Source organism: Mirounga angustirostris, unplaced genomic scaffold (assembly GCF_029215605.1).
Source record: "Mirounga angustirostris isolate CCGP_5_RB_7025 unplaced genomic scaffold, mMirAng1.0.hap1 SCAF_11, whole genome shotgun sequence".
NCBI lineage: Eukaryota > Metazoa > Chordata > Mammalia > Carnivora > Phocidae > Mirounga > Mirounga angustirostris.
This window is the reverse complement of record NW_026991719.1, coordinates 124,443,414-124,467,119: the sequence shown is the minus strand read 5'-3', so window position 1 is coordinate 124,467,119 and position 23,706 is coordinate 124,443,414. Positions and strand designations below refer to the sequence as shown.

At 36.9% G+C, this 23,706-nt stretch overlaps 1 protein-coding gene across 1 annotated transcript in view; it reads left to right on the top strand.

The window, feature by feature from the left end:
* The window catches only part of GABRA3 (gamma-aminobutyric acid type A receptor subunit alpha3), a 369,872-nt gene that overhangs the window by 111,482 nt on the left and 234,684 nt on the right, over positions 1-23,706 (top strand). The window contains exon 2 of the mRNA XM_064574680.1: positions 2,606-2,782. Within this exon, the coding sequence (XP_064430750.1) occupies positions 2,643-2,782 (140 nt within the window). The 5' untranslated portion in view covers positions 2,606-2,642. The remainder of the gene's footprint in view (positions 1-2,605; positions 2,783-23,706) is intronic.

Here is a 23,706-nt window from a genome sequence, read left to right as displayed (position 1 = left end):
AAACAACAAATGTTGCAGAGGTTGTGGAGAAAGGGGAACCCTCTTACACTGTTGGTGGGAATGCAAGTGGGTACAGCCACTTTGGAAAACAGTGTGAAGGTTCCTCAAAAAATTAAAAATAGAGCTACCCTATGACCCAGCAATTGCACTCCTGGGTATTTACCCCAAAGACACAGATGTAGTGAAAAGAAGGGCCACATGCACCCCAATGTTCATAGCAGTAATGTCTGCAATAGCCAAACTGTGGAAAGAGCCAAGATGCCCTTTAACAGATGAATGGATAAAGAAGATGTGGTCCATATATACAATGGAATATTCCTCAGCCATCAGAAAGGATGAATACCCAACTTTTACATCGATATGGATGGGACTGGAGGAGATTATGCTAAGTGAAATAAATCAAACAGAGAAAGTCAATTATCATATGGTTTCACTTATTTGTCGAACATAAGGAATAGCATGGAGGACATTAGGAGAAAGAAGGAAAAATGAAGGGCGGAAAATTAGAGGGAGAGATGAATCATGAGAGACTATGGACTCTGAGAAACAAACTGAGGGTTTTAGAGGGGAGGGGGATGGGGGAATGGGTTAGCCCAGTGATGGGTATTAAGGAGGATAGGTACTGCATGGAGCTCTGGGTGTTATATGAAAACAATGAATCGTGGATCACTACGTCAAAAACTAATGATGTATTGTATGGTGACTAACATAACATAATAAAAAAAATTATACAACTAGGCTCAAAAAAAGTAAAAATAGTTATGGTTTTGTAAAAAGAAATTGCTGTTTTTGTAAAACAAAAATTGTCAAATATTGGCAATTTTATATGATACAATCTAATATTATGACTATTTCTATCTGTAATGTGGACATTTCCTCATGTCAGAAGTTCATCTTCTCTAGTATCATAGTTTTCTTTGCCTGTACAATATTCTGTTGAGAGAGACCCATAACTGATATATTAAGAATATGCAGGTTATGACTTGATAAATGAAGAAGCACAAGCCACCCACACGAGGTCAACAGGCAGCTCCCCCATCATCTGAGCTTCCACTTTGGGGAAGCGAAAATCCTTGGGTTGTTTTGATTGGAGATGCAGTTTTAATACATTCATACAAAATAAGTAAAGTCACAAGGTTTATTTACTTACAAATCCCACCACAGGGAAGTGTAATGAGCTGGGGGAAGGACAGCACTCCCTCCCAGGTCACAAGCTAGCAAGAGATAGAGAGTAGGTTACAGTCACCTATTATTTATCAGGTGGTTGGGGTGGAGATCACTAACTTTTTGTGGGCTCAACTCTAAGTGGTTATTTTAAAACATGCCCTGGGAAAAGCAAAGCAGGAACTTGTAGTGTGTATCCTAAGTTTGGGTCCTTATCTAAATGTCCAGACTCTGGGTATGAGCAAGGTTGCCATATTGTAAAATGTCTAGGCAGCAACTCAAAATAGATGTTTTCTCATCCCAAAAATTCAAGAAGAGAATTGAGTATAGAACATAGTGGCTACTTTTTTGGGGGGTGGGATAAATTTAAAAAGACTTGTTCTTCATCTTCTTATCAACCATAATAGCTCTCCAGCATGTATCTGTATTACATATTATTCCCTTGCATAAACTTTCCTTGGAAAAAAATTTTAAAGCCTTTTATTCTCTCTGGAAGTTAAGCCACTGAAATGACTTAAAAAGAGTATGGTGTTGGGTCACAATTAGGTCTCCTTCAAGTGGTCAATGTCTCAGATTCAATGAAGCCATAAGGTTCAGAGATACCAAGAAAGTGCCACTTTATCCTGTTTTCTTAATCCCATGCCTTAGCTAAACATCCACCAGTCCAGAGTTCATAAAATAGCCTTGCACATAGGCAACTCTAAATCACATAATTCTATCATCAGTATAATTTGCTGACATTTTAGGGTCTTCTGTACTAGGAAGATAGACTTGGATTTCTTATGTTGTGGCCCCTACATGGGGCTGACTTTGCCCTCAAATATCTCTTTATGGGGAAACATTACATTCTTATTCTAGAGCGATGGTGTCTCATCATTTTGCATTTTCTCAACCTGATTCAGAGGAAACAGTTCATCTACTCCAAGACCTTTGATCTTTTGGAATATTGCTTAACTATAGAAATGAGAATCAATCCCAAAAATGTTATAAAGAGAGTTCAGGTCTTAATATTCTAATATTTCCTACAATATTACACAGTTAACTATGGCAAAGGCATTTGTGAGAGTAAAGATCAAATGGGATTGGGGGAAAATAAAATGAAGACATGAGAGATTATTTTAAACTCTTGGATTATGAAAGAGTAACTAAAGCTGAAAGAAGACAGGGAAAGAGATGAAATTGTAACCTAAGATTCTGAATTACTGATTTAGAGCTCTTTACACTTTCTTGGATGGGCTTTGGTATATTCAAGAAAGGAGTATGTTGGGAATGAATTTTGGTGGCATTTATGAACTGGGGAAAGGGGATTGTCACCTTAATCATTTAGTAACTGGACACTAGGGAAGTTAAATGGCTCTAATAGAATTGCATAAAATATTTTTTTTTTTACCTTTTTCTTTTTTGCCTTCCACTCCTTCTCCTTCCTCTTTTCCCTGAACATGGCTCTCACAGGTCTCTCCAAGTTGGTGCCTAAGAAGATGATAATCACACAAATGAGTCACTTCTACACAACCAGCCTTGGGCTTCTTTTCCTGATTAATATTTTTCCTGTAATAACCGGCCAAGGGGAATCAAGACGACAAGAACCTGGAGATTTTGTGAAGCAGGATATTGGCGGGTAAGAACCCTTACCTCCTAGAATAAAAGAAAACTGTGATAAATTCTTGCCTTATACCAAAACTTTTGTTTTTTTTCCTAGATGAACTCAGGTACTCTGGTTCCTGATCCTTTAATATTACATTTTATTTTATTTATTTTATTTTATTTTTTGAGCTATATTTCAATTTATTTCTTTTTTTATTTAAATTCAATTAAGGAGGGCATGTGATGTGATGAGCACCGGGTGTTATATGAAACTAATCAATCATTGAACACTACACCCAAAACTAACGATGTAGTATATATGGGCTAATTGAATTTACATTGTATTTTAAAAAAACATCATCCAAGCTCAGACTCTCAAGGTAGAAAGAGATCTCAAAGGTCTTCTTGAGCAAGTCCCTAGTTCATGTTTAAATTCCCTCTGTAACATCTTAAAAGCAGTTCTCTCCATCCATTTACACTCAATTGTTTTTTTTTCTCTCTTAGATCTCCAACTTGTCCCTTATTATTGTCTCTGTTCCATTAGCATTTAAATGTGATCAAGAACCTCCCATGTTAAATTTGAAAATCTGCCTTCCAAATAGTGCCTTAAGTCTTTCCTCCTCTTCACAGTCCTACTTCCTGAAACAGCAGTTTTCTTTACTGTCTGTACTTACTCACCTCTCATCCATTCTTCCAGTGCTGCTGTCTGACTTCCAACCTCATGACTCTAAAGCAATTTCTGCAACCGAGATAGCCAATGTTGGCTCTGTTACTAAAATGAACACTTGTCTGTTCTTTTATTACTCAACTTTTTAAAAAACTTTTTTAGTAGCATGTAGCAACATTCAACATTGTTGATTCTCCCCTCCCTCCTTAACTCCTTTTTTATTATGAAATAAAATACACACATATATAAACATGAATAAAATATAAATATGTGGTTTAAGAACAATTCTTTCTTTTACTTCAGAGACATCACAATTCCCTGTTTCTTAGATTAAGTTCTCTAGAAGCAGGGCCTGAGACAAGGATTCAAAAACAAATAATTTATAGAGAGTGCTCTCAGAAAAACTTGTAAGGAAGCAAGGAAAGCAAGATGGGGAAGGGAGGAAAGTAAAGCAAAGATGTGATTTCACTTGAAGTGTAGCCTCCATTTGACCCCATGGGGATGAATGGCACTACAGATTTGGCCCACCTCAGGCAAGGGGCTGGACTTCTGTAGCCTCTTCCTAATCAGCCATTGTCTGTGGGCTAACTGGAGGAAGGCAGAACCCCCCAGGCATTTTAAGGAAAGGTGGCTTCCTTCAGCCAATGTTAATACTCTGAAGTAGTAGAGGGACAGTTTCCCTGGCCCAGTAAAAGAGATCTGGACACAGTACCAGCAGTAAATACTACATCTGATTTTCTTCATACTTTTATGGCTGTGCTCTCTTTAGAATTTTCCACAATATTACACAGCTGTATTAAAGGCCTTTGTGATATAAAGATCTTTTGTAGTATTTTTGGTAATCTTTTCCTTTCTTCACTCATGTGTTGGTGTTTTTCTTTGTTTTGTTCTAGGTGTTCTTACCATACAGACTCTGAGTGATTTAATCTATTCCCATGACATCATAACCTTCTATATATACCAATGACTTTCATCTCAGTTATCATTCCTAACTTCTTTTGAGTGTCATACCTCTATATTCAACATCTATTGAACATGTCTACTTGGCTACCCATAAACTCCTTAAACTAAGTATGTCCAAATTAGTTTCATCATCTCCATCTCCCTCCCCTACTCTTAACAACAACAAAAAAACAATGAACATGATATGCTTGTCTCCCATTTTCCTTGTTTTAGTCAATAACAGCTCTATGCACCCCATTGTTCAAGCCAGAAACTGGGAATCATCTTTGCTAATTTTCTACCCTTTGCTTTCTAGATTGAATTATTTTCCAAGGTATGTAATTACTACCCCCCCCCCCACATCTTTTGGATTCATCTACTTTTCCCCAACTTTCCAGCTACCACCTTAGTTTAATCCAATATTGTCATCCACTTGGACTACTACAAAAGTCTCTAGTTGGTCTTACTTCCTGAAGTCTTGCTCCCACCCAAACTAACCTCTACTCTGTAGCCAATATTTTTGTAACCCAGCCTCTACCCATCTTGGCAGCCTTGTTTCTTAGTCCTCCTGTCCCCAAACTCTGTGTTCCTCAGCTGTATTAAACTTCTTTTGATTTTAAAACCCCATCTCTTTCAGAGAATATTATTAATAACAATGATCCTCTTAAGCCTTGAAATATTTAAGTATCATGCAGGATATTTTATTCTTTGGTGGTGGCTTTTGTGTTATTGTTTTACACTTGGCTACTACCCCATATTCTTGAAAGTATTAGGACTTGTTCCTAATTATTTTTGCAGGGTTATCTTAATACATGCTGAGTCTTTCCATCTATCAGAAATTTCAAAATAATTTCCGAGGCTGAGGGCTACAGAACTGGACTAATATGTCCTTAGAAACTTGGGCAATGAGGCCCTTTTTGTTCTTTACTCCAGTCTGGAAAAACAGGCTAATTCTGTTTTATTAACTTCTTATGTATCTGATTTCACTGGGCTATGATAGATGGTCTAAATAAGATGGAAATTCTAAATAAATGAGCTTTATTTTTTCAAGTCTTAAAGCCTTTTAAATTTTAACTCTGAGAATAAAGTTCTCTAAGAATGTATTGCATCTTTTCTTATAATCTTAAATAAAAATTTTGAACACAATAGTCCTTTCTCTTTGTAACTTTATGATCATCATAAAGAACATTCATTATGTTAATTCTATATTTGTATTTGTGCGTGTGTGTGTGTGTCTCCATGCTCATTGTTAGTTGCAGCCTCTCCTGTTTACACTGGTTTGTTTACATCCTATTGGTGCCTAGAAAATCAGATAGCCAAACCTTTTAGTAATTATATTAAAGAGGACTTCAAGAGATCCTCCTTGAAAAAGCCAAAGTAGTGCTAGATTTAATATAAGGGAATTAGAAACTTTTTTTGGGGGGGGGGTTACCTTCTTCCAAGTCCAGGGCAATTCATGCTTTGGAAGGATGAGACTACTGAAACCCTGGCTCTATTTTATTTATTTATTTATTATTTATTTATTTTTATTTTTTTTTAATTCTTATGTTAATCCCCATACATTACATCATTAGTTTTAGATGAAGTGTTCCATGATTCATTGTTTGTGCATAACACCCAGTGCTCCATGCAGAATGTGCCCTCCTCAATACCCACCACCAGGCTAACCCATCCTCCCACCCCCCTCCCCTCTAGAACCCTGTTTGTTTTTCAGAGTCCATCGTCTCTCATGGTTCATCTACCCCTCCGATTTCCCCCGCTTCATTCTTCCCCTCCCGCTACCTTCTTCTTCTTCTTCTTTTTTTTTTCTTATGAAACCCTGGCTCTAAATATTAGGATTGGCACTGTATTTGTATTTGCTAGAAATAAAAAACCAATACAACTTACAACTATGTGGTATATGCTGGTAGTTCTGATACTTAGCAGAGCTGCTTCTTTTTGTCTGCTTGTTTTCATACCTTTGTAATGATGTTCTTTGTGTGTTGAAAAAATCCATTTGCTGCATTATTTTATCCACTTTTTTTCAAGTTTTTATTTAAATTCCAGTTAGTTAGTTCTACCATACAGTGTAATAATAGTTTCAGGTATAGAATTTAGTGATTCATCACTTACAAAGAACACCCACTGCTCATCACAAGTGTCCTCCTTAATCCCCATCACCTATTTAACCCATCCCCCACACCTTCCTTCCAGTAACCATCAGTGTGTTCTCTATAGTTAAGAGTCTGTTTTATGGTTTGCCTCTCTCTTTTTTTCCCCTATGTTCATCTCTTTTGTTTCTTAAATTCCACATATGAGTGAAATGATATGGTATTTGTCTTTCTCTCACTGACTTATTTCACTTTACATAATGCACTCTAGCTCCATCCACATCTTCACAAATGACAAGATTTCATTCTTTTATGTCTGAATAATGTATTGTGTGTGTGTGTGTGTGTATACTGCTTCTTTATCCATTTATCAGTTGATTGAAATTTGGGCTCTTGATATAATGAGCACTGGATGTTATATACAACTGATGAATCACTTAACTCTATCTCTGAAACTAACAACACACTATATGTTAATTAATTAAATTTAAATAAACAAATGTAGGCTCTTTCCATAATTGGGCTACTGTTGATAATGCCACTAAAATGGGATGCATGTGTCCCTTTGAATCAGTATTTTCGTATCCTTTGGATAGATACCTAGTAGTGCAATTGCTGGGTTGTAGGGTAGTTCTATTTTTAACTTTTTGAGGAACCACCATACTGTTTTCCAGAGTGGCTGCACCAGTTTGCATTCCTACCAATAGTGTAAGAGGGTTCCCCTTTTTCCACATGCTTACCAACATCTATTGATTGCTTTGTTGTTAACTTTAGCCATTCTGACAGGTGTGAGGTGATATTTCATGGTAGTTTTGGTTTGTATTTCACTGAAGATGAGTGATATTGAGCATCTTTTCATGTTTCTACCACCCATCTGGATGTCCTCTTTGGAAAAAATGTCTATTCATGTCTTCTGTGCATTTCTTAACTGGATTATTTGTTTTTTGGGGTGTTAAGTTTGATAAGTTCTTCATAGATTTTGGATACTAACCCTTTATCAGATATATCATTTGCAACTATCTTCTCCCATCCCAAAGGTTGCCTCTCAGTTTTGTTGATTGTTTCCTTTGCTGTGCAGAAGCTTTTTATCTTGGTGAAGTCCCAATGGTTTATTTTTGCTTTTGTTTCCCTTGCCTCTGGAGATGTATCTAGTAAGAAGTTGCTGCATCCAAGTTCAAAGAGGTTGTTGCCTGTATTCTCTAGGATTTTGATGATTTCCTATTTCACACTTAGGTCTTTTATCCATTTTGAATTTATTTTATTGTAGGGTGTAAAAAAGTGGTCCAATTTCTTTCTGCATTTGGCTGTCCAGTTTTCACAACACCATTTGTTGAAGACGTTTTTCCATTGGATATTTCCTGTTTTGTCAAAGATTAGTAGATCATACAGTTGTGGGTCTGTTTCTGGGTTGTCTGTTCTGTTCCATTGATCCATGTGTCTGTTTTTGTGCCAGTAGCATACTGTTTGATGACTACAGCTTTGTATTCAAGCTCTTTGGTAAGAGCTTGAAATCTGGAATCATGATGCCTCCAGTTTTGCTTTCCTTTTTCAAGATTGCTTTGGCTATTTGGGAACTTTTGTGGTTCCATACAAATTTTAGGATTTTTTTTAAGGATAGTTTGTTCTAGCTCTATGAAAAAGGCTGGTGATATTTTGATAGGGATTGCATTAAATGTGTAGATTGCTTTGGGTAGTATAGACATTTTTTTTTTTTTTTAAACAAAGTTCTCCCATATGTAATTCTGAATCACTGGTAGTTTTGCAGAAATCTAATTTTTTTTTTAAAGATTTTATTTATTTATTTGACAGAGAGAGACACAGCGAGAGAGGGAACACAAGCAGGGGGAGTGGGAGAGGGAGAAGCAGGCTCCCTGCAGAGCAGGGAGCCCGATGTGGGACTCGATCCCAGGACCCTGGGATCATGACCTGAGCCGAAGGCAGTCGCTTAACCAACTGAGCCACCCAGGTGCCCCGTAGTATAGACATTTTAATAATATGTGTTATTCCAATTCATGAGTATGGAATGTTTTTCCATTTCTTTGTGTCATCTTCAGTTTCTTTCATAAGTGTTCTATAGTTTTCAGAGTACAGATCTTTTAGCTCTTTGGTTAGGTTTGTTCCTAGGTATCTTATGGTTTTTGGTGCCATAATTATAAATGGGATCAATTACTTGACTTCTTTTTCTGCTGCTTCATTATCAGTGTATAAAAATCAACCGATTTCTGAACACTGATTTTTATCTTGCAGCTTTACTGAATTCGTGTATCAGTTCTAGCAATTTTTTGGTGGAATCTTTGGGTTTTCTACATAGAATATCATGTCATCTGCAAATAGTGAAAGTTTGACTTCTCCCTTTCTGATTTGGATGCCTTTTATTTCTTTTTTGTTGTCTGATTGCTGAGGCTAAGATTTCCAGGGCTATGTTAAATAGTAATGGTAAGAGTGTACATCCTTGTCTTGTTTCTGACTGTAGGTAATAGGCTCTCAGTTTTTCCCCATTGAGGATGATATTAGCTATGGATATTTCATATATGGCCTTTATGATGTTGAGGTATGTTCCCTCTATCCCTACTTTGTTGAGGGTTTTTAATCAAGAATGGACGCTCTACTTTGTCAAATGCTTTTTCTACATCTGTTCAAAGGATGATATGGTTCTTATCCTTACTTTTGTTAATGTTGCTTATGATGTTGATTGAGTTGTAAATATTGAACCACCCTTGCCACCCAGGAATAAATCCCACTTGATAGTGGTGAATGATTCTTTTAATGTACTGTTGGATTCAATTTCCTACTATTGAGACTTTTTGCATCCATGTTTATCAGGGATATTGACCCATAATTCTCTTTTTTAGTGGGGCCTTTGTCTGGTTTTAGAATCAAGGTAATGCTGGCCTCATAGAATGGTTTTGGAAGTTTTTTTCCATTTCTATTTTTAGAACATTTTAGGAGAATAGGTATTAAGTCTTCTTTAAATGTCTGGTAGAATTCCCCTAGGAAGCCATCTGGCCATGGACTGTTGTTTGTTGGGAGATTTTTGATTACTGATTCAATTTCTTTGTGGTTATCAGTTGGTGAAAGTGTTCTATTTCTTCCTGTTTCAGTTTTGGTGGTTTGTATGTTTCTAGGAATTTATCCATTTCTTCCAGAATACCCAATTTGTTGGCATATAATTTTTCACAATATTCTCTTATAATTGTATTTCTGTGGTGTTGGTTGTGATCTCTCACATTTTTGATTTTATTTATTTGGGTGCTTTCTCTTTTCTTTTTCATAAATCTGCCTAGGGGTTTATCAATTTTATTAATTTTTTCAAGGAACCAGCTCTTAGTTTTGTTGGTCTGTTCTCCTGTTTTTTTCTTTGTTTGTTTCTATATCATTTATTTCTGCTCTAATCTTTATTATTTCCCTTCTTCTGCTAGTTTTAGGCTTCTTTGTTATTCTTTTCTAGCTCTTTTAGGTGTTAGTTTAGGTTGAATATTTGCTTCTTGAGGTAGGCCTGCATTGGATATACTTCCCTCTTAGGACTGCTTTTGCTGCCTTCTCAGAGGTTTTGAACCCTCATGTTGTCATTTTCATTTGTTTCCATGCACTTTTAAAATTTCTTCTTTAATTTCCTGGTTGACCTATTCATTCTTTAGCATGATGTTCTTTATCCTCCATGTATTTGTGGTCTTTCCAGATTTTTTCTTGTGGATGACTTCAAGTTTCATAGTATTGTGGTCTGAAAATATGCATGGTATGATCTCAATCTTTTTGTACTTGTTGAGGGCTGATTTGTGACCCAGTATGTGATCTGTTCTTGAGAATGTTCCATGTGCACTAAAAAAATGTGTATTCTGCTTTAAGATGAAATGTTCTAAATATATCTATTATATCTGGTCCAGTGTGTCATTCAAAGCCATTGTTTCCTTGTTCATCTTCTGCTTAGATGATCTGCCCATTGCTGTAAGTGGGGTATTAGAATCCCCTACTGTTATTGTATTACCAATGACTCCCTTTATGTTTGTTATTAATTATTTTACATATTTGGGTGCTCCCAAATTGGGGGCATAAATAATTATAATTGTTAGATCTTCTTGTTGGGTAGAGCCCTTAATTTTGATGTTATGCCCTTCTTCATCTCTTGTTCTAATCTTTCATTTAAAATCTAGTTTGTCTGATATAAGTATGGCTATTCTGGCTTTTGACATCCATTAGCATGATAAATACATCTCCATCCCTTCACTTTCTTCTTTTTTTAAAAAAATTATTTGTTTATTTTAGAGAGAGTGTGTGTATGAGCAGGGGGAGGGGTAGAGAGTGAGGGAGAGAATCTCCAGCAGATTCCCTGCTGAGCAGGGATCCTGGTACAGGGCTCGATCATATGACCCTGAGATCATGAACTGATCTGAAATCAAGAGTTGGTCGCCCATCCGGCTGAGCTACCCAGGCGCCCCTCCATCCCCTCACTTTCAACCTGCAAGTGTCTTTTTTTTTTTTTTTAAAGATTTTATTTATTTGAGAGAGAGAGAATGAGAGACAAAGAGCATGAGAGGGAGGAGGGTCAGAGGGAGAAGCAGACTCCCTGCCGAGCAGGGAGCCCGATGCGGGACTCCATCCAGGGACTCCAGGATCATGACCTGAGCCGAAGGCAGTCGCTTAACCAACTGAGCCACCCAGGCGCCCCAACCTGCAAGTGTCTTAAATGTAAAATGGGTCTCTTGTAGGCAGCATAGAGGTGGGTCTTTTTTTTAATCTATTCTGACACACTATGTCTTTTGATTGGGGCATTTAGTCCATTTACATTCAGCATGATTATTGATAAATATGAATTTAGTTCCATTGTATTACTTGTTAAGTCATTATTTCTGGAAATTTTCTCTGTTCCTTTCTTGTCTTTGTCACTTTTGGTCTTTCTCACTCAAGGAGCCCCCTTTAATATTTTTTGCAGGGCTGTTTAATGGTCACAAACTCCTTTAGATTTTGTCTGAGAAACTCTATCTCTCCTTCTATTCTGAATGACAGCCTTGCTGGATAGAATATTCTTGACTGTAGATTTTTCCCTTTGAGCACATTGAATATATCATGCCACTCTCTTCTAGCCTGCCAAATTTCTGTTGAGAGGTCTGCTGCTAACCTTATTTGCCTTCCCTTAGGTTAGGGACTTCTTTTGTCTTGCTGCTTTTAGGATTTTTTCCTTATATCTGTATTTTGCAAATTTAACTACAATATGTCTTGGTGTTGGCCTGCTTTTGTTAATTTTGATGGGAGTTCTCTGTCCCTCCTGGAATAGGATGTCTGTTTCCTTCCCCAGATTAGGGAGATTTTCAGCTATAATTTGCTCAAATAAACCTTCTGCTCCCTTTTCCCTCTCTTCTTCTGGGACTCCTATGAATATGAATGCTATTATGCTTTATGGATTCGTTGAGTTCCCTAAGTCTACATTTGTGGTCCAATATTTTTCTTTCCCTCTTCTTTTCAGCTTCATTATTTTCCATAATTTAATCTTCTATATCATTTATTTGTTCCTCTGCTTTTTCCATCCTTGTGCTCATTACATCCAGTTGGTTTCACATGTTGGTTACAGTATTTTTTATTTCAGCCTGACTAGTTTTTAGGTCTTTTATTTCTGTGGTAAGGGACTCCTTGGTGTCTTCTATGGTTTTATCAAACCCAGCTTATCCTTATGATTGTTGTTTTAAATTCTGGATTAGGCATATTACTTCTATCTGTTTTGATTAGACCCCTTGCCATGCCCTTTACTTAATGAAGTTAGTTCATGCTGAAGGGTAGGGGAAAGAAATAGCACTAGCCCTCTCTGTCCTCCCTGGAGAGGGGTTCATGCCCACTGCTGTCCAGGAAGCTCTTACAGAAGAGCAAACAATCGCCCCTTATGTGTCCCAGGTGTCCCTCAGATCCCTGCCTTCGCCCTGTCTGTATTCGGGCCATCTGCCCACCTGGCATCACAGTGCACCTGTATTTTATCCCAGTCAGCTGGCTGGGTTTTAAAACTCCAAACTTTAGGGACCTGGTGTGGTGTAGGCCCATGCTGATCCTTTGGGGGAGGGTCTCACCTCACTGGGGCTGGGGCAGGTTTTTCCCAGAAGGGTAGTCACACCAAAGTTCAGGAGCTTGGAGTTTCATATAAAGTGCAGCAAAAAGCTGGTATCCAGGTTAGCCACCCTCAGCACGCGTCTCTGTCCCTATGCTGGGGAGCAGGGTAGCATAATGATGCCTGCTGCTCTTTTGTCTCCAGATAGGCAATGCCACCTGTCCCAGATGTGCTCCAAGAAGGGGAAACCATCTCTCCCAGTATATCTCAGGGAATCCTCAGATCATACATCCACTACTGGGCTATATGCCCTCCTTCTCCATAGGAGAACTGCAGTGCCTGCTGGGCTCCACATGGGCCATGGCATGGACCTCTAAAACTCCAGTCCTTGGCTCTGTTATTTGTAAAAACTCATGATAATCAGCCCCTCTTGTTTTCCCAGTCAATGGCTTTGGGTAAGTGTTTTCCTTGTGTGATCCCCTTGTGGCTCCTCTCTCTCTCTCTCTCTCTCATTCTCTCGCCTCTTTCCATGTTCAGGGTTCCCTCCCCTCTGCAGCACCTGCAATCCTCCTCTTCCCCAAATCACATCTCTGCACCTCCTACCTTCCATGATGTGGCCTCTTTCCCTCTAGTTGTGCAGTTTGTTCTGTCAGTCCTCAGATCAATTTCTTCAGTGTTCAGAATGATTGTATGTCTTTCTTGCTATGTTCTAGGCAAACCGAGTATTCTCCTACAACTCTGCCATCTTCCACAGATTTCTCCATTTATCCACTTTTAGTGTTTTATTCAGTTAAATCACCTGGGTTGTCTAAGTAGCTTCAACAATCAACAGTGGGTTATTGACCAATATTTCGAATAAATAATTTGTTAAATGCAATGGTTGTCAGCATTCAGTGAGTGCAAGCAAGGAAGCAGGCTCCACACCTGAAGATTATAATTTAGTAGCTCTGGGGTAGTGCTAAAAAATCTACATCTTATTAAATTCCCCAGATGATTCAGATGTAAGCAGCCTTTGAGCAATACTTTGGGAACATAATCCTTCTTTTCAAGGAACTAACACCATAGTTAGGGATATGAGATATGGGAATTTTAGAATAACAGACATGGGAAAACACATAACATCTAGTCTGATCCCTCATTTTGTGCATGAAGAAATTGAAGTCCAGAAAGGGAAATAGAATTTTCAAAGACCTTACAGCAAATTAATCATAGAAGTAGGTCTGGAACACCAGTCTCTGATTCCCAGTCCCATATATTTTTTTAAAAAATTCATTATTGGAGTATATCTGACATAAATTGTTAGATTAGTTTTGGGTGTACAACATATTGATTTGATAGTTCTAAACATTACTCAGTGCTCACCATGCTAAGTGTAGTCAGCATCTGTCACCAAACAATATTATTACAATTTTATTAACTATATTCCCTATGCTGTACTTTTCAGGTCTATGACTTATTTATTTTGTAACTAGAAGTTTGTACCTCTTAATTCCCTTCATCTATTTTGCCCACCCCCCCATACCTCCCTTCTGGCAACCACCATTTTGTTCTCTGTTCATTTTTCTTGTTTTGTTTTTAAGATTCCCCATATAAGTGAAATCATCTGCTCTTTGTCTTTCTCTGTCTGACCTATTTAACTTAGCATAATGCCCTCTAGGTCTATCCATGTTGTTGCAAATGGTAAGATCTCATTCTTTCTCGATAATATTCCATTGTATACCACATCGTCTTTATCCATTCATCTACTAATGGCACTTGAGTTGCTTCCATATATTGGTTGTTGTAAATAATGCTGCTATAAACATAGGAGTCTACATATCTTTTTAAATTAGGGTTTTTGTTTTATTTGGGTAAATACCCAATAGTGAAATTATTGAATCTATTGTATTTCTATTTTTAATTTTTGGGAAGCCTCCATACTATTTTCCACAGTGGCTGTACCAATTTACGTTTCCATTAGCAGTACACAAGGGTTCCCTTTTCTCCACATCCCTGCCAACACTTCTTATTTTTTGTCATTTTGATACTAACCATTCTGACTGATGTGAAGTAGTGTCTCATTGTGATTTTGATTTGCATTTCCCTGATGATTAGTGGTATCAAACATATTTTAATGTATCTATTGGCCATCTGTATGTCTTCTTTGGAAAAAAAAATGTCTATTCAGGTCCTCCACCTTTTTTTTTTTTCTTTTGAAATTGGATTGTTTGCTTTTTGTTGTTGAGTTGTATAAGTTCTTAGTATATTTTGGATATTTAACCCCTTATCAGATATACCATTTGCAAATATCTTCTCCCATTCATTAGGTTGTCTTCTTGGTTTTGCTGACGGTTTTCTTCACTGTGCAAAAGCTTTGTGTTTTGGTGTAGTCCCAATAGTTACTTTTGCTTTTATTTCCCTTGCCTGGGGAGACATATCCATAAATATGTTGCAAAGACCCATGCCCAAGAGATTATTGCCTATGTTTTCTTTTAGGAGTTTTGGGTCTCACATTTAGGTCTTTATAATCCATTTTGGGTTTGTTTTAGTGTGTGATATAAGAAAGTGGTCCAATTTCATTCTTTTGCATGTAGTTGTCTGGTTTTTCCAACACCATTTATTAAAAAGACTGTCTTCCCATTGTATAGTTTTGCCTTTGTCATTGATTGACCATAGAGGCATGGGCTTATTTTTGGGCTCTGTATTCTGTTCTATTGATCTATGTATCTAATTCATGCACTGATTACTATAGTTTTGTTGTATATCTTGAAATCAGGGAGTGTGATTCTTCCAGCTGTTCTTTCTCAAGATTGCTTTGGTTATTTTATATCTTTTGTGTTTCCATTCAAATTTTAGTATTATTTCTTCTAGTTCTATGAAAAATGCTGTTGACATTTTGATAGGGATCACATTGAATCTGTAGATTTCTTTGGGTAGTATGGACATTTTAACAATATTCTTCCAATCCATGAGTATGGTATATTTTTCCACTTGTTTGTGTTATTTTCAATTTCTTTCATGTCTTACGGTTTTCAGAGTATAGGTCTTTCAACTTCTTGGTTAAGTTTATTCCTAGGTATTTTGTTCATTTTGATGCAATTGTAAGTGGAAGTATTTTCTTAATTTCTCTTTCTGATACTTCATTATTAGCATATAGAAATGCAACAGAATTCTGTATATTAATTTTGTATTCTGCAACTTTACTGAATTCATTTATCTGTTCTAATAGTTATTGGGTGGAATCTTTAGAGCTTTCTATATATAGTATGTCATTTGCAAATAATGATTGTTTTATTTTTCCCTAACCAATTTGGATGCCTTTCATTATTTTTTTTTCTTACCTGATTGCTGTGGATAGGACTTCCAGTACTATGTTGAATAAAAGTGGTGAGAGTGGACATCCTTGTTTTGTTTCTGATCTTAGAGGAAAAGCTTTCAGTTTTTCCCCATTGAGTATGATGTTAGTTGTGGGTTTTTTATATATCGCCTTTATTATGTTGAGGTGTGCTCCTTCTAATCCCACTTTGTTTAGAGAATCATGAACAGATGCTGCATTTTGTCAAATGCTTTTTTCTGCTTCTATTGAGAAGATCATATGATTCTTATCCTTCTCTTGATAATGTGATGTCTTATATTGACTTGCTATCATTGAACCATCCTTCATCCCTGAGATAAATCCCAATCAATCATAGTGAATGATTCTTTTAATTTATTTTTGAATTTGGTTTGCTAATATTTTGTTGAGGATTTTTGCATGTATGTTCATTAGAGATATTCGTCTGTAGTTTTTTTTTTTTTTTTTTAATAGTGTCTTTCTCTGGTTCTGGTATCAGGATAATGCTGGCCTCATAAAATGAATTTGGAATTTTCCCTTTCTCTACTATTTTTGGAATAGTTTGAAAAGAATAGATATTCACTTTTCTTTAAGTATTTGGTAGAATTCCCCTCTGAAGCCATCTTTTCCTGGACTTTTGTTTGTTGGGAGTTTTATTATTATCATTATTATTATTATTATTATTATTGGTTCATTTTCATTACTAGTAATCTTTTCAAATTTCCTATTTGTTCCTGAGTCAGTTTTAGAAGACTATATATTTCTAGGAATTTATCTATTTCTCCTAGATTTTTCAATTTGTTAGCATATAATTTTTTAATAATATTCTCTTATAATTCTTGTTATTTCTGTGGTATTGGTTGTTATTTCTCCTTCATTTCTGATTTCACTTATTTGACTCATCTCTCTCTTCTTCTTGATGAGTCTGGCTTTTTGTTGATCTTTTCAAAGAACCAGTGTGGTTTTATTGATCTTTTCTATTTTTTTGTCTCTATTTAATTTATTTCTGCTTTAATCTTTATTATTTCCTTCTACTGGCTTTGGGCTTTGTTCTTCCTTTTCTAGTTTCTTCTAGTGTAAAGTTAGATGTTTATGTGAGATTTTTCTTGTTTCTTAAGGTAGGCCTATAAACTTCCATCTTAGATCTGCTTTTGCTGTTTCCCAAAGATTTTGGACTGTGTGTTTTCATTTTCATTCATCTCCATGTATGTTTTGGTTTCCTCTTTGATTTCTTCATTGACCTATTGGTTGTTTAGTAGCATGTTGTTTAGCCTCCATGTGTTTGTGTCTTTTCCAGTTCCTCTTGTACTTGATTTTTACTTTCATTTCATTGTGGTCAAAAAAGATGCTTGCAAGAAGAAACCAGAGGGAGACAAACCATAAGAGACTCTTAATCTCAGGAAACAAACAGGGTTGCTAGAGTGGAGGGGTGTGGGAGGGATGGGGTGGCTGGGTGATGGACACTGGGGAGGGTATTGTTGTGGTGAGCACTGTGTATTGTGTAACACTGATGAATCACAGACCTGTACCCCTGAAACAAATAATACATTATATGTTAATAATAAAAAAAAAGAAAAAAAAAGATGCTTGATGTGATTTCTGTTGTTTTTAGATGGCATATTCTGTATATATATGTTAGGTCCATCTGGTGTAATGTGTCATTCAAAGCTACTGTTTCCTTATTGATTTTCTGTATGGGTGATCTATCCATTGGTATAAGTCAGGTGTTAAAGTCCCTTACTATCATGTTACTGTCAAATTCTTTATGTCTGTTAATATTTGCTTTAGGTATTTAGGTACTCCTATTTTCAGTACAGAGATATTTATAATTGTTATATCTTTTTGTTGGATTGATCTCTTTAACAATATGTAATGCCCCAGTTTGTCTCTTTACTTTAAACTCTATTTTGTCTGATATAAGTACTGCCACACAGTCTTTTTTGTTCACTTCCATGTGCCTGGAATATCTTTTTGCTTCCCTTCACTTTCAGTCTGTATGTGCCTTTAGGTCTGAAGTGATTCTCTTGTAGGCCATATATATATAGATCTTTTTTGTTGTTGTTGTTAACCAATTCAGTCACCCTGTGTTTTTTGATTGGAGTATTCAGTTAATTTACATGTAAAGTAATTATAGGTACATATTTATTGCCATTTTGTTATTTTCTGGTTCTTATTTGTTCCTTTCTTCTTTTCTTGCTCTTCTCCCTTGTGGTTTGATGGCTTTCTTTATTGTTATGCTTGGATTTTTTTCTTTTTCTTTTTTTGTGTATATATCATAGATTTTTGATTTGTGATTATGCTTGGGTTCATATATAACATCTTATTTGCATAGCAGACTATATTAAGTTTATGATTACTTAAGTTCAAACACATTCTAAAAGCACTACATATTTACTCACGCCCCCCATGTTTTATGTATATGATATATTTTACATCTTTTTATTGTGTATATCCCTTGAATAATTTTTGTAGATATAATTGATTTTATTACTTTTGTGTTTTAACTTCCATACTGGCTTATAAGTGATTAATCTACCACTACTACTTTTACTATATGTTTGCTTTTACTGTGAAATTTTTTCTGTTCATAGTATTCTTCTAATTATGATCTTTTATTTTCACTTAAAGAATTCTCTACATTTATTATAAGGCTGATATAGCAGAGATGAGCTCTTTAACATTTGTCTGGGAAACTCTATCTCTTTGTCTATTCTGAATGATAATCCAGCCGGGTGGAACATTCTTGGTTCTAGGTTTTTTCCCTTTAAGCACATTGGCCTGCAAAATTTCTTTTTTTGGCCTGCAAAATTTCTGCTGAAAAATCAGCTGATGTCTTTATGGGGTTTCCTTTGTATGTAACTTTACTTTTCTCTTGCTGGTTTTTAAATTCTCCCTTTATCATTATGTTTTGCTATTTTAATTATTATGTGTCTTGGTATGAGCCTCCTTGGGTTCATCTTGTTAGGGGCTCTCTGTGTTTCCTGCATCTGGATGTCTGTTTCTTTCCCAGATTAAAAAATTTTCAGCTATTATTTCTTCAAATAGATTTTCTGCCCACTTTTCTCTCTCTTCCTTCTTTGATCCCTATAACGTTGTTATGCTGGATGATGTCTCAGAGTTCCTGTATCCAATTCTCATTGATTATTCTCTATTTTTGCTGTTCAGCAAGGTTGCTTTCCATTACTGTGTCTTCCAGCTCACTGATCTGTTCTGATTTTTCGAATCTGATGTTGATTCCCTCTAGTGTATTTTTCCTTTCAATTATTGAATTATTCAGCTCTGACTGGTTCTTTTTTTTTTTTTTTTACATATTCTGTCTCTTTGCTTAAGTTCTCATTGGGTTCACCCATTCTTTTCTCAAGTCCAGTGAGTATCTGTGATCATTACTTTGAACTCTTTATTAGATATATTGCTTATTTCCATTTCATTTAGCTCTTTTACTGTGATTTTATTTTCTTTTTCCATTTGGGACACATTCCTTCTCATTTTGTCTAACTTTCTGTGTTTGTTTCTATGTATTAGGTAGGTCAGATACATTTCCTGGTCTTGAAAGCAGTAGCCTTGTGTAGTGGAGGTCCTATAGTACCCTATAACACAATCTCTCCTTGTCACCAGAACCAGGTGCTCCAGGGGTGTTCCCTGTGTGGGCTGCATGCACCCTACTATTGTGGCTGAGCTGCAGTTGCCTTCAGCCCAGCCAGCTGCAGTGACCCACTTTGCTACTGTGGACACACTACTTAGCATTTGTTCTCTGTGCTGTTGAGATACATGGATGCAGCTGCTTTGGGATTGTTGGTAGGTGGGGCCAGTATTCAGCCTGGCTCTTTGCAATTAGCCTTTCTGCTATACTACAGGTACATTGCAGGGCAAGCCTTACTCCCTGTGTGGCCAGTGAAGAGTCCCAGCTACAGGAACTGCAGGCACACTGGTGTCTTCCCCAGGGCAGGAGTCATGTTGGAGTGGTGCCAGTCCCAGTTGGGTCTGCCAGGTATGGTTTGGCAAGAGCTGCTTTGGAAGGACCCCTGCTGAGGCAGGTGGGTGTGTCTGCAAAAGAATTCCAGGGCAGGGCACATGGTGCTAGCAAGGTAGACAGAGGGTATTAGAATAGGCTCCAGCAAGCATCTGGCTCTCTCAGCTAGGGGAGAGAAAGAAATGGTGCCCTCCAGCCCTTTAATTCCCAGAAAAATCTATGCCTCTCTGGCAAATGTTCCAAAGTTAGTCAACATATCTCCTTCATGTATTCACCAGGCACTTTTCAAACTGCTGATTTGGTGGTGTGTCTTGGGCTGAGTTATTTAGTGTACTGGCTCTTTAAGGGCAGGGAGTGAGTTTTCTCTTGCCGTCTGGTGCTCCCAGAGATAAACCTACTAATTTTTTAAGTACCAAAGTTAAGCCCTGCTGATTTTTTAAAGTTCCCAGAGTTAAGCCTTTCTAGTTTTCAAAGCCAGATATTATGGGGACTTGTCTTCCTAGTTCAGGTCCCCACTGCCAGGGGTGCCCTGTTTGAGGTCTGATCCTCTTTCTTCTCTGTGCTTGTGATCTCTGTCTCATTTGTGGTAAGTTGTGCTGACGGTTTGATTTCCAACCACATCTCCATCCCTACTCTCCTTTTGAATATGGCCTTCTTTCTACAACTAGCCATGGAAGATCTGTTCTGCCAGTATTCAGGTCATTTTCACAGTTAGATGTATAAATGTAGTTGTTATTTTAGTGTATCTATAGGACAAGGTGAGCTCCAATCACCTATTCCCCATCTTCCTACTTTGCCAGTCCCATATTCTTAAGAAAAAGCTGCAGGGAACAATTTCAGCTTTATGTGATAAAGATGTGTCTTATATTCCTATTTTCTGGTTCAGTAGTTTGACCATCAGCAAATGAGAACCATATGTGTGACCAGTGTTAGGTTGGACCATTATGAAACTATAATTTTCTGGGCCAAAATGGTTGACTATAAGTAATTTCATAACTGGTCAAACTAAGTAGCAAGTAAGTGCCAAATGGTTCCTAAGTATGACTGTAATTTGTTGAAACTTGAGATGTTTTTTAAATTTTTACTTTAATTCCAGTGTACTTAACATATAATTTTATATTACTTTCAGATATACCATATAGTGATTCAACAATTCCACACATCACCTAGTATTCATCAAAACAGGTGCATCCCTTAATCCCCAACACCTATTTCACCCATCCCCCCACCCACCTCCCCTTGGTAATCATCAGTTTGTTCTATATAGTTCAAGTCTGTTTCTTGGTTTATCTCTCTCTCTGTCTTTTTTTTTTATTTGCTCATTTGGTGAGTTTCTTAAATTCTACAAATGACTGAAATCATTTGGTATTTGTCTTTTTCCTTTTTTTTATTGTTATGTTAGTCACCATACAGTACTTCATTAGTTTTTGATGTAGTGTTCCGTGATTCATTATTTGCATATAACACCCAGTGCTCATTGCAACATGTGCCCTCCTTAATACCCATCACCTGGTTACCCCATCCCCCCATCCCCCTCTTCTCTGAAACCCTCAGATTGTTTCCTGGAGTCCATAGTCTCTCATGGTTCTTCTCCCCCTCTGATTTCCCCCCCTTCAGTTTTCCCTTCCTTCTCCTAATGTCCTCTATTCTATTCCTTATGTTTCACATATGAGTGAAACCATATGATAATTGTTCTTCTCTGCTTGACTTATTTCACTTAGCATAATCCCCTCCATTTCTTTTTTTTTTTTCTTTTTTAGAGAGAGAATGAGAGAGAACACATGAGAGGGGATAGGGTCAGAGGGCAAAGCAGACTCCCTGCCGAGCAGGGAGCCCGATGCGGGACTCGATCCAGGGACTCCAGGATCATGACCTGAGCCGAAGGCAGTCGCTTAACCAACTGAGCCACCCAGGCACCCTAATCCCCTCCATTTCTATCCGTGTCAATGCAAATGGTATTTGTCTTTTTCTGAATGACTTCTTTTGCTTAGCATTATATCCATTTTGTTGCAAATGTCAAGATCTTATTCTTTCAGCCATAAAAAGAATATATATATACACACACCACATCTTCTTTATCCATTCATCTATCAGTGGACACTTGGGCTGCTTCCATAGTTTGGCTATTGTAAATAATGCTGCTAAAAACATAGGAGTGCATGTGTGCCTTTGAATTAGTAATTTTGTATTCTTTGGGTAAATACCCAGTAGTGCAATTGCTGGATCATAGGGTAGTTCTATTTTTAACTTTTTGAGGAAACTCCATACTGTTTTCCACAGTGCTGCACCAGTTTTCATTTACACCAACAATGCATGAGGGTTCCTTTTTCCCTACATTTCAGCCAACACTTGTTGTTTCTTGAGTTTTTTATTTTAGCCATTCTGCGAGGTGTGAGATAGTAATATCTCATTGTACTTTCGATTTGCATCTCTCTCATAATGAGTAATGTTGAACATCTTTTCATGTGTCTGTTGGCCATCTGGATGTCTTCTTTGAGGAAATGTCTGTTCATGTCTTCAGCCCATTTATAATTGGATTATTTATTTTTGGGTGTTGAGTTGTATCAGTTCTTTATATATTTTTGATACTAATACTTTATCAGATAAGTCATTTGCAACTATCTTTTCCCATTCAGTACGTTGCCTTTAGTTTTGTTGATTCTTTCCTTCACTGTGCAGAAACTTTTGACGCAGTCTCAGCAGTTTATTTTTGTTTTTGATTCCCTTGCCTCAGGAGATATATCTAGAAAGATGTTACAGCCAACAACAGAGAAATTACTGCCTGTACTCTTCTCTAGGATTTTTATGGTTTCAGGTCTCACATTTAGGTCCTTAATCCATTTTGAGTTTATTTTTGTGTATGGTGTAAGAAAGTGGTCCAGTTTCATTTTTTGCATGTAGCTGTCTAGTTTCTCCAGCACCATTGGTTGAAGAGACTGTCTTTTCCCCATGGAATATTCTTACCTCCTTTGTTGAAGATTAATTGAATAATTATGGATTTATTTCTGGGTGTTCTATTCTGTTCCATTGAGTGTGTGTCTGTTTATATGCTAGTACCATACTGTTTTGATTACTATAGCTTGTAGTATAACTTGAAGTCTGAAATTGTGATAACTCCAGTTTTGTTTTTCAAGATTGCTTTGGCTATTTGGGGTCTTTTTTTTCTTATGTTATGTTAGTTACCATAAAGTACATCATCTTGGCCCCTTCCACAGTTTGGCTATTGTGACATTGCTGCTATAAACATTGCAGTGCATGTGCCTCTTCTTTTCACTACATCTATATCTTTGGGGTCAATACCCATTAGTGCAATTGCTAGGTCATAGGGTAGCTCTATTTTTAATGACATGAGGAACCTCCATACTGTTTTCCAGACTGGCTGTACCAGTGTGCATTACCACCAACAGTATAAGAGGGTTCCCTTTCTCCATATCCTCACCAACACTTGTTTCCTGTCTTAATTTTTCCATTCTAATTGGTATAAGGTGGTATCTCATTGTGGTTTTGATTTGTATTTCCCTGATGGGTAGTAATGTTGAACATTGTTTCATGTGTCTGTTAGTTATTTTTATGTCTTCTTTGGAGAAATGTCTGTTCATGTCTTCTTCCCATTTCTTGACTGGATTATTTGTTTTTTGGGTGTTGAGTTTGAGAAATTCTTTATAGATCTTGGATGCCAGCCCCTTATCTGTAATGTCATTTGCAAATATCTTTCCCTGTTCTGTGGGTTGCTTCTTAGTTTTGTTGACAGTTTCCTTTGCTGTGCAAAAGCTTTTTATCTTGATGAAGTACCAAAAGTTCATTTTTGCTTTCTTTCCTTTGCCTTTAGAGACATGTCTTGAAAGAAGTCGCTGTGGTCAATGTCAAAGAGGTTACTGCCTATGTTCTCCTCCAGGATTTTGATGGATTCCTGTCTCACATTGAGGTCTTTCATCCATTTTGAGT